Source organism: Ochlerotatus camptorhynchus, unplaced genomic scaffold (assembly GCF_037179485.1).
Source record: "Ochlerotatus camptorhynchus isolate MF236.1 unplaced genomic scaffold, CSIRO-AGI_Acam_v1.1 ptg000043l, whole genome shotgun sequence".
NCBI lineage: Eukaryota > Metazoa > Arthropoda > Insecta > Diptera > Culicidae > Ochlerotatus > Ochlerotatus camptorhynchus.
Window position 1 is genome coordinate 1302439 of NW_027040534.1, and position 12484 is coordinate 1314922.

At 38.0% G+C, this 12484-nt stretch overlaps 1 protein-coding gene across 1 annotated transcript in view; it reads right to left on the bottom strand.

Moving 5' to 3' along the window:
• dock (SH2/SH3 adaptor protein dock) overlaps positions 1 to 12484 on the bottom strand; it is a 36686-nt gene that overhangs the window by 6498 nt on the left and 17704 nt on the right. The window contains exons 2-5 of the mRNA XM_065237569.1: positions 3595 to 4117; positions 3206 to 3529; positions 2373 to 2709; positions 1984 to 2308 (exon numbers count right to left, since the gene is read on the bottom strand). Coding sequence (XP_065093641.1) covers positions 1984 to 2308; positions 2373 to 2709; positions 3206 to 3529; positions 3595 to 3616 — 1008 coding nt within the window. The 5' untranslated portion in view covers positions 3617 to 4117. The remainder of the gene's footprint in view (positions 1 to 1983; positions 2309 to 2372; positions 2710 to 3205; positions 3530 to 3594; positions 4118 to 12484) is intronic.

Consider the following 12484-nt stretch of genomic DNA (forward strand, 5'->3'; position numbering starts at 1 on the left):
ACTTTTTCAAACAATTTGAAGTGTAATGGACCTGGCTTGTTGCAATTAAAACAGCAATCGTCCTTGGCCTGCTCTTCGGTTCCTGTTTCGGCTTCAAATCCTACAGGATCTTCGACATCTGATGACAAAGCTTGGCCGGACGCTTCCATGTCCATCACCATGGGAGCATAATATTTCGGTAGTCCCATCAACAGTAACGATGCCAACCAATCGTCACTAATAACAACAAAATTCAGTTTGTAGCTCGTTGAAACCATGGCAACCACGTACGCTTCGGTAGTTTGGAAAATTTCTAATCGAATCGAAGTAAGCTGCTGCAACAAACTGATCCGCCTGTAGATTCCGTCATCTTGAAAAGCTTTCTTCAGCTTGTCTCAAGCTTCTTTTGCATTCTTTGCGGTCAGCATCAAGCCGTAGTTGGTCTTCTCCAAGCTGAGCGAATTTGTTTTTGATTCAATTCCAACCTGGATCGGGTATCAAGATTGTGTCTGCTTCTTGTCTGTCAAACGTCAGTGTGAACGTTTGTTTTTGTAATCTGACTCGGGTTGAGGTTCGCACTGACAATAAGCTCGGGTTCACACGGGTTGGAACCCTCTTAGGTTGGAACTGGTTCCAACCTGGATAATAAACAAATTCGCTATGAGACAGCTGGTGGCCAACGCCTTTTGCTTCGTGTCTTCATCCACGACCTCGCCATCACACGGCTCCACCGCGCTGCAAGTATCTTCTCGGATCAAGATCATTTTCATCGCGAACGCCCACGTTACATAATTTTCTCTTCCTTTCAGCTTATGTACCGCCAAGGCGACGCAACTTCCAGCTTCTCCACCTCCTGTATTTGCCATGATGGAAAGAATTTCACGATCGCTTCAGAATATATTCTTTTAAAGAAAAACTACTTGAAAATCTTCTGGTTATGCCCGTAGCCCTGGGCCCATAACCTATCGGAATTAAAAAGACGGCTTGATAGGATGAGTTAGTATAGTGGAATGAATAAATTTTATTTAGCCTTTAATTATCATGGCGATGGCATACTAAATATATAGCGGATTACTTCGATTCCAATAGAATACTTAATATTGTTTTGCCTCAGTGTAAGTAGAATTTCGCTCGTTGGTCTATCTTTAAGTGAGCTACGTTTTAGTTAGGCTGTTGCCACCTAAATCAAAATCTAACTTCATTTCTGACAGTGCTGATTCCTTTCCGAGGGGCTTATGAATGAACAATTTTCCTTAGGTCTCCCCGTCAATAAAATGTGTGGAGTTTTGGTAAATATAATGGGAAGATATTGGATGGATTTCCTGGAACTCTGTCCCGATCGCGAATCAATTGAAAAAAATTCAACGAAAATAGGTAGGGTATAGGTGAGTTAGTAGTGCAGGAACTGTGCAGATTTAATTATTAAAAAAAAAAATAACTAAACGATGTACAAACAATTTGTATACGAAAATCTATAGCTTTCAATCTCTATTTTACAATAAAAATGTTACATCGTAATTAAATTGTATACATTTTTGGAAAACTTGTCCTTCATTAATAAGAACACTGTTCCAGTAGTAGTGGTAGTTGCTAACTTTGGTTCCTATAATAGTGGAACGCATTGGTTTCTTATAGGTCCACTATTATAAAAACACAACCGCAACTATAGGTGCAAAGACGTCAAAATCTTAAGGAAAATCATTTGTTTTCCGTCATTTTTTGCCTAATTTTAAGTTTAAAAAAAATGCAAATCTGCTTTATTTTAGGATAACTACTGATGGAAAAATAACCTTATCCGGGTTTCCCCCATTATTCCGGCACAACCCCTATACCGCAACTATAGGTACACCACTATTACTGGAACACCTACCCTACAGAATTGTTCGCCCCATTTGTTAGTTTGCTTTTATCTAGCGTCCTGAAGAAAGCCCTTCCTTATCGGAAAAATGCCAATATGTGTGTTCAGTTAACTGGTATGGTATTAGTTGAGACTACAATACTTACATTCGTTTCACTATCCCGAATCAGGTAATCGCCATCATGGCCATGGGTGTTCAGTACTGTATCACATTGACTTCGAGTGATAGCACCGTAGTACCAGCTTTTGCCCGTCAGCGGTGGTCGGTCCAGTTGTTGTGAATTGTTATTATTACTATTGGCGGAATTGGAATTGTTGTTGTTCGACTGCTGATCGTTCGGTCGTCGATCCAGCGAATCTGGTCCGCTGCCATTGTTGCCGCGATACGGTTGCGCCAAATACTCGGACAGTTCCTGGAGATAGTTTCGGGGCACCAACCCGATCTGACCGTTGTTGTTGCGGGCTTTGTACCTAAAAAAAGAAAGTTACATTTCAATTGTCGCTGTTTATATACGAAAGACGACCGTTGATATACCATTCGGGGTCAGCTGCAGGTCGTTCAAGAATTTCCAAACGGTCTCCCTTCTCGAACGACAATTCCGTGTCATTGTTTGAGTTGAATGAGTATAACGCTACTACAATATCTAGCACATTTTCCGCCATAGCGTACGTGTGTACGGTGTCGTCTTCGGTTTCCTCTGTCGTATAGTTACTAGGGAACCAACCGGTAGCGGAACCACTCTGGCCACGCCACCAGCCATCGTTGGACTTTTCGAGGATCAATATTCGCGTTCCCTTGATAAGCGACAGCTCGTCCTGCTGCTGTGCTTGGTAGTTATATTTTACTATGGCAGTTCCTATAGGAGTGGAGGCTGCTCGATTGTGTTTTTATTTGTGCCAAGTCACAGGTATGAGAAAAAGATTAATAAAATGAGTTACAAGCAGTTGATGAAGAATCTTCATACACAATTTATAGTAAACGCCAGTGGTTATAATGTTCTCTTAAATTAGGATTTTTGTTAGAAGAATAAGCTTCGTCAAACCACAGATCGAGAAATAATATCAAATAGTAAACAGAATTCTCGAAAAAACTACAATTACAAAATACAAAGGGATATATGCACAATTGTACAAGCTCTACCCGTGCATCACCTTGAAAAGTTTAGCATCACCCAAAGAGAATGTGAATACGTGGGGTGGCGCTTATCTTTTCTAGGTAATGCACCTGATATTCAATATGAGCGTTGTAATACTTGTTCAAGCGATTCCATACTTATGACGGGTAATGTATACTGCGATTCATAAGCATACAACAAACAAATTGACTAAATATTGCATATTGCCCAACAAAAAAATTATTCAACTCACCAATCGCCTCCGATGGATCAGGAGGTAACCTCCTGCTCATCGTGGGACTGTCGACTTGTCGCGAGGGAGAACAGTTCGGTAGTGTTTTGCTGCCAGAAGAGCCCTTTTTCACCTTCTTTTTGAAGCTATCGAAGAGAGAAACCGATTTCTTTTCCTTCTTAACATAATTGCTCGGCACATAACCGGACTGATTGTGGGAGTTTTGGACGCGCCACCAGTGCTTACTGTCGTCCAACAGCAAATAACGTTCGTTTTTCCTTAGATCTAGCTCTTGAGCACCCTGTGCGGCATAATCATACTTAGCTACGACGTAGCACACATCCTCTGAAGATAGAAAAACACACAATTTAAAAACTGATAGATGCAAATGAAATTTTTCATTGAATTACCTTGCTTAATGGTTCCTGCCATCGGAGATTACAAATATTACAGCACCTACGCTTGGTATCGTAAGCAATACCTCCAGATCCGGATACCAATTAGTGTGCTAAATCGCTTACAAACTAATGACTAAACGGCTTCTATTTTGGGAGTTATGCCACAATTCTGGTTCCCGTTCGTGTGTCTCTATATGTATACGATAATACGCGCCTTATCGCGGTATTCTCTTGACGTCTCAGCTGTTGTCCACTATATGGAATGAAGGATCCTTAGCACGTGATATTTGTTTTCTTTTTCTTCTCCTGCTATCGACCCACAACTGCCGGCGGAGAAAACTGTTTCAGAGCAAGATGAAGACAGAAAGGATGCCAGAGGCCGGCAGAGAGCGTCGGAGGACAAGCGAAGTTAAGTCCCTCAAGATTTATATATGTTGAAGTACGATGCTTTCCGAACCACGTTGGGATTTTCTTCGCGATACCATTGTATAAGATTAATAGGTCCTTGGCGCAAAGGACGAGTTGAGTAGAAGGTCTAAAAGACAAGAAAAAAATAGCACAATATGTAAAACATTAATTGCGAACTGAAAATGATAATTGTTGGTTTTTATAGCGATTTCATTTAGTGAATTATAGGATTTGTTAAAGAATTGCTATTTTTGATTTCATAAAGAGTAGCAGTAAACTTCAGGGTGACAACTGAATTTCCTTTTCCAGAATTCCAGGTTTCTCCGATTTTCATGGTCAACATTTAAAAATAAATATTACTCAAAAAAAGGAAGAAACACCTTAAAACACCAAAATGACCTTAAAATATTCTTAACTTCTTAAATTGCTTTATAAACAACAACTGACTTATAAAACACAATAATGGCTATACATTTTGAAACACTGAAACTTTCATAAAAGCTTGGAAAATGCTGCACTGGTCTCAAAACTGCTCAAAAGAGAATAAAACATGCTATAATCGCTGAAAAAGACCAACAATGGCCTTTTTACAATTAAAAAGGCTAAAGCCTAAAAAATTTAACATGGCTTAAAGAACGCCAAAATGGTCCTAAAAATACCAAAAGTACATTAAAACACCAACATAAACATATGATAAATGGTGATAGCAAAGGAGTTCGTAGGGCAATAGGGATTCATATGGTGCCGCGGTACCACGATCCAGATATTCGCGATTCAGCAGGTTTTACAGAAATGTCGCAAATACAACGTGCCGACTAGGATGGGTTAGCTTTACAATGTCCTGCTTATCATTGCACAGTGAGCCATGAACAGGGATGGAAAATCATTTATGTACATTCATTTCGTATTACATTCATTTCGTATTACATTCATTTGCCTCTATCTTTTTTCATCAACAGAATACCGTAAAATGATGTATGAAGCTTTTGTATTTTTGTTAATAACTAAAATCTGAATCTCTTATGCATGACAAAATAGAGCTGGCAGAACATGTTATTGTTTTTCAGCAGTGGCATTTCCTTAACCTTAATCTACCTGTGCACCAGCTCTCAAAACATAAACAATTATCAAAATATTGCTTGCAATGGATGGATGTCGAGTAAACTAGAAGATTAAGTGTATTTTTCAACCGATTCGAGTAGGAATAAGGCATTAAATCTGGTTTTGAAAGTTGGTGTACAGGTAAAAAGTGAGGTTACGGGACGCCACTGTTTGCCAGTGAATGCAATTTACATTCACTGAAAAACAATTTTGGGTTCTTATCGCTCTGATTCATCATGGATAAGAGATACAGATTTGAGTTGTTCACAGCAGATGTAGCTAATACCAAAGCCTACAAAAGCTTCAAACACTATTTTACGGAATTCTGTCGATGAAAAAAGTTAGAGGCAAATGAATGTAAATGAATGCACGAAATGAATGTAAACGATTTTCCATCCCTTAGCGTTAGCGTTAGCGTTAGCGTTGTTATGATATACTTCGTAGATTGGATACTAGCGACACTCACGTCTCTTCTAAAATTCTCAGTTAGACTACTTTCAGGAATAATGCTGGGGAGTAAACATTGGTTCCAATCTAAACAAGAGTAACAGAAGCATGACTGTCGCTATTCCCGGCCACGCCCATCTTTACCATAACTAGGGATAGGGAAGGAAATGTTGATGTAGTACTTACTTAACGAGAGGCCACCGACTTAGCGACACCCTCATAAGTGCTACGGAGTTGGAGGGTTGGGTAGGGTATTCGGTTAGGATTCACCTCAAGTTGGCGATGCAACCAAAAGTATTTATTGTTTATTTGTTGTTTATTTAATCTCTCGATAGCCGGCTATCGAAAGAACATATTCATTTTGTTTAGTGATCATGAATTTTAAGAGTCATGACGGAGAGCTTGGGATTAAACCCATGATTTTCTGCTCAGTAAGCAAACACGATCCCTCCAGGGTCATCGAGCATCTCAGAACCATAACGCTTCGCGACAATACAGGGCTACGTTTTCGCTTGATATGCAAATAGTTTCCGAGGTTAATATTCAATATCAAATATACAAATGATGGTGGCGATTTATTGTGCTGTGGAAGAGCTTGGGATTAAATCCATGATTTTCTGCTCAGTAAGCAAAATCGATCCCTCCAGGGTCATCGAGCATCTCATAATCCACAGCGCTTCGCGTCAAAGTACAAATATATGGATGAACTATCTATTATTGAATAACTATTATTTACGATAATTACATGAAAGAAATAAAATATAAACTACAAACAAAACGTGACTACTAAAATCTCAAAAAGATATTCTCACAAATATATTTCACGCAACCAAGAATTTTAAAACCATTAGACGCTATAATGATACTTTGCACATGTTAGACACAAGAAGAGGCAAAAAAACAAGCGTCCGACACACAAAATCCGCCAAATCCACTTGCAGTCACAATCAACGATTCTACGAATCGCGAGCGCTCGCGAATCATAAAACCGCCGACTGCGGCACTCTGAAATCGAAATTGACAGGCGCTATGCGTCAAACACCCGCCCTCCAATCTCCTCCCGCATCCAACATCACAAATCTCCATTACAACATCTAACGAATTCAAAACTCCGAAAATCACTCATCTATAGCAAGTGAGTGGAAGCAACACTGCATGCAACCATTCTTCATGATACACTTTTTCTGCCTATCTTTCTATTGGGCCTGTGGACATGCGTTAGCTTCGAAACTTCTATCCAAACTGGGAAAATTTTCAGATCACAAAAAAAAAACTTGAAAATAAAACTTTCAAAGGTAAATACAAGCAAATAAATATTGATTATTTAACGCAAAAACGAGCAAGTAATATTAAATCTCTTGTGTCGTATGCTAATGCTAATTGACTGTAACAAAAATAATATGCTTAAATAAAATAAAATATTAATAAAATGATATGCAAAATTTACTAGAAGATCATTACTTTATTAGTGAGAGGTTTGCTCAGTCTGCATGAAGCAGCCGATTTCATCAAGGAAGTTCTATTAACAACCAAGAATTAATCGTTTGAGGCATACTGAAGCATTAAGAAGGTGATATGTGTCACTATAGGAAATCATCATCGTTGCAAATATAAAGAAATTAAATATAACCCTTTGCTTCAGTATCGTCAACCTCCATGTCCATGGGGAGGGAGTATGCAATTTCAGCCTCAGCGTGCTATGTATGTATGTATGTAAAGGATACCACTCATTGCTGCAAGGCACAGCCATTAGACAGTGGATCATCCTCCAAGTATGACTTGATCAAGAACGATACCTGGTTGTATTCAATTTACCATTGTAAGAAGGGCCAAAAACGGAGGGGCGGACCCGTAAGCAGATACACTTACGCGCAATCCGCGGGATCAGGAGAATCGCCTTCCAATGATAAAATCCTACAACCCGATGTAGAACAAGCCATCATACGAGGGAACGTCCCAATGAGTGGGGAGAAGAGCCCGCCGTCAATTCACGAAATGTTAATGACAGGGAGTTGGCAATTCCACTCTCCCCATCCAAATCGCTTCAATCCGGTGCCCTGGTGGTCCCATCCCTCCCCTTTGCATTTAATGTGTGTATATATGTATATATTTATATCGGCATTACCCGTTCGATTTTGTCAACACAATTTTGCCTTCTTAGCTTTTCAAAATCTTTAATAAATGCAAATCTTATCATCTGACCTATTCCGCGAGTCGTGCGAATCTCCGCCACCAATGAGTCAACAAGAGTCACGCACTAGTGGGGTGACTCTCCGTGCAATCAAATGAAGAGTCACCTCACACGAGGCGACCATCGTCACCCTACTAGCGACAGAGAGCCATACTACTCGCAGAACAGGCCTGCAGGCAGAGATGCCAGGCTTATTTTGAAAAAAATCTGGCAAAACCGGAAAAAAAATGTCTGGCAAAAATCTGGCACAGCAAATTAACATAGGAAGCTGCCAGATTTCTCAAAAAATCTGTCTGGCAGAGCTTAAATTTCTCTGGCTGTGCCAGATAAATCTGGCAACCTGGCAACGCTGCCTGCAGGTGACGTTTAAAGCTCCACAATTTTACTGAAAATCTAAGAAAATTATTAAACAGAATTTAATAATATAACTGCAGAGCACAAGCAGTTCAAATATACTGAGAACGTGTTGCCAAAATCGAACGGATACTTTATATGTTTATTAATTTATCTTACCTTGATGGACCAACTACTTACCTGTCCTTAATGGCCATTAGCTCCAATCGGTATTTCCCGGTAAATCCGATCACGATCCTTTACAACATTTGGCCGACACCAACGCGCTTCATCGCAACCACTCAGCACTTTCTTCTTCTTCACTAAATTGAAGGGCTTCTAGGGAAACTATTTTCTTGCGGACCGCGTTGCGGTCGGACTTCACTGTTCTTCTCCTTCTTTTTCTCTTTTAACCCCTACTACGAGAAGATGAAACACCTATGTGGCACTCACTCTCCTACTATCGGTTGTCGCTGCATTAAAACCGCTGCCGCTATCTTTCACCGTTTTCTTTTTGCTTCTCTTTCTACTCTCTTCGTCTCACAGAATTTCACCACCGCTTTACTCTGTATTCCTTTAGGGTGCTCACTCACACACTACTGTTTGCCGCTATATTTTTGGCTTTTTTTTTCCCGCACTATCAGCTTCTTCTTTTCTTCCCCTTTCCTGCCTTCTCGCACTCGAAATTATCGCTACCGTTCGGCGTGGAATCCACAATTTCCACTCTTAAACGCAACTCCCCTTGCGCTCCCCTCGCACACATATGCACACTGGGCCTCCCCGCATAGACCCTTCGCCCCTTCAGCAGCAATCCTGCCAAAAGCAGTCTCAATCACGCTTTTTCTTTCTTCTTCTATCACCACCACCGATTGAAACCGTCACGCAAATTATAGCGCATCACCTGCGGATGTTAACCGCCACCTTATCTTCGTATCACTCCACCAATCCGCCTCCTAATCCGTATTATCGGACCAGCCTTCCGTCGAACACTTTCCTCGAACCAGCAACAGCCTGAACGCAGCAGCAAACAGCACACACGTCCGACTCAGTCGGTAGTCACTCACGTATGCAATTTCAGCCTCAGCGTGCTCAACAAAAACTCTTCAGACCCACCATGATCACAGATAAAGGGAACTTTAAAGTACACGATTTTCCATCCCTGGCCACGAATAAATTAATAACACTCTGGGATTGCATCCAATCAAGATGGCGTTTTTAGCAATTGTTTGGGCTGGTAGTGGATATGTGATATAATAGTAGTAACTTTAGTTACTAAAATTATGAAAATAGTAACCAAATAGTTAAAACAATTAAAAAAAAGACCAATAGTGACATTTATTGATCACAATTATATGGTTCCAATCCTTCGTTGATTGCGACCCACTACGAGAAATTATATAAACTCACAAACCTATCCTGAACATTTTTCATGCTTTTTTTTAAATAAAACAAATGGTTTAAAGATCCCACTAATATGTTCTCAAAAAATAAGCATTAATTCAATAAGCAAGCACACGGTCCAATTCTAACCTACATTTGTTTTGGACTCATACAACATTTGACAATTTTTAGACAATCGATTTTAAAGATATTGGGCCCATGCATTAATTATGTCACTCTAAATCGAGGAAAAATTTACCCCACTGTCGTGGACGGACAAGTTTACCACCATTTGAAAGCTCTTTTAATTTAGTTTTAGATGTATTTGACCTCATCTGCACCTTCTTGCACCTAAGAAAGATTTGCAAGTCCAAAATATGAGGAAAATAGAAGAAAATTTATCAATAATTCATCCTTTTAAATTGATGCAGGTACAGAATGTTTTAGAAAGATGTGTATTTTAGTATACCAATCATCTTTGTTGAACATAGTGAAGACCTAAAATTAAAGAAAATATATGTTTTGATGAAAAACGTGTTTTTGGGGGTCCATTCTCAAACAACGCTCTCTATCTCGATTTGAGTGAAATTAACGACTTTCATGTTTTGAGCAAAGTTGTTTGTTACCATTTTTGCTACAACTTTGCTCAAGACGTCAACCATTTATCTCGACATTGTGAAAAAATAAATGTTTCATTACACAAAAACCCATGCCTTCAAAAGATGAAACATGTTATACTCATCAACTTTGCTGAAGACGTCAGAGCTCTAAATCCACTCTCCATGTTGCTCATAATTAGGAGCGTCAAAATGGATTTTTCAACCACTGTGCGACCCAGCACACAGTGCTGGTCGGATATGGCACAATCACGAACTTAATTGAATTATGTATAAACTATTGACCTAATCAAAAAAGTGTCTACAGAACAATAGTTCACTTTTGTTTTCTATGTCTAATAGTTTTAGATGTATGGACCGTTTTCTATGGTTACCCCTTTAAATTTAGTTTCTAACTATTAACTTCTTACATAATAATTTTTCAAGCAAATAATGTTGAGGCAAATGTAAAAATAGTGAAATTACATGTATGTGGCTATGTGCAATGTTATAGTACTTTTTTACTTTATTTTACCCTATCTTCGACTGCTTATAGGAGGGAAGGTAGAAAACCATCACTCTTAGATTTTGTACTACAAAGCAGTGCTGTAAATGCTCAAAATCAATTGAACATTTTTGATGAAAATGTGAAAAGAAGCTATTCGCTATCGCGCCACTGGTCACGATGAATGTTTGCGTATTTTGCCATTTTCAAAACGAGTCACACAAACTATTTACATAGAAAAACTGGTATTTTCTACAAAGTTTCATATTTTGAGTAGCTCTACAACTTTGACGAAGAAAATATCCTTCTATCTATTTAGGGAAAAAGTTAGACTTATCATTTGTTTCATAGTAGGCCTCGTTAAATGTTTTAAATTGTAAAGTTGTGGGCAATACTCCCGTGAACAATTCCTCTGAACACACTTTTTTATTAAGTCAATATTTTATACACAGTTTAATTAAGTTTGCGATTGTATAGCTACGCCTTTACCAACTGAGGTAAGGGGCGCCCTGTGAACTCAAGTTCATTTTTTATATTCATTGAGCAGCACAAAATCAATAAAGCCTTTAAACCGAACAAAAATGATCGAAGATCATCAAACGAATCATTTCGAATGTTTTTTTTTTTAAATAATGCTTATATTAATAATTGTTTTTGTTTTTCATTTAATTCTTATATGAAAAAATTATCTAAAAAAATCTCCATGATTATACTGTCTCGGAGTAGGAGTAGGCAGACATATTTTTGAGGAGTCAGAACCGGAATATTTGTTGTGAATTGATAGGGAATAACAATCATGTTTGGACTCTTCAAGGAATCGCATTAACGATTCCATGGATTGGAACATATTACACTAAAAAAATGAAGTCAGGGTTACGTTTTTTTTCTTGCTACCTTCGTCTATCAATTTCTTCACGTAAGAGCGACGTGACTCATTCGTGAATGTGCTGACTTTCCATGAAATGTACTGTACAATGCTTTCACGTAAAAAATACGTGATTTGCTTGGTGGTTTTAACAGTGATTTTAAGTAAATACCAATTATTTTGAACTCCAGCTAGTTTCCTTACACAGCCTAATTTAAATAATGGAGTCTTGCTATTATGGTGAAATTTTCCTTGTTTTGAAGTCTTAAAACTAATTAAATAAAATGCCTGATTTTTATCGAACAGTTCAGCTATTGAAACTTCGGTAAAAATTAGCGAAATCGGTAATAATTCGGTGCGTAGTTTAAATAATAATCCCTAAAATGTTCGAATAACTTATGTATTGACTGGTTTCGAACATACATTTGGACTAATATTTACGATATAAAAGTTCTCAAAAGGAACGAATCAATCCGTTGCAAAAAAAAACGTTGTCCTATAAAGTAAATGAAAGTAATTTGTTAACAAATACCTAATTTAATTTAATAGCCTTTCACCAATCAAAACAAGTCGACACAACAATCTAATACCAACATTGCAATGATTTTTCATACTTGGAGATCACTTACCATTTACATGATTTCAAGTTAAAAACATTGGACATGAAAATTATGTTAATTTGATCTGAGTATCCTTTGAGATTTAAGTGACATCACTAGTTAGTTAGACTAGCTCTAAATGCCAAAGCTATTATAAAATTTCTGAATCAGAAAATAAGGTCGATCAGTAGTTTCTTATAACTTATAGTTGATATTACTTCAGCAGATTTATAAATGGTCATTGGTTTCTTATATGATACAATGTTTTTTTCCTCTAGATTTTAATAAATATTAAATATGTTCATAACAAAACATTACTTAAGTCCATTAGGGGCAATATGAGCACCACTGATATTTCAACTTAAATTCTTCAATTTTGCATTATTCCTTTCATAAATATGATTGTATCATATGAAATCACGTTTTGAAACAGCTGCTTTGGTAAAAAAAATCAATCATTAACCAGACTGAAAAAAT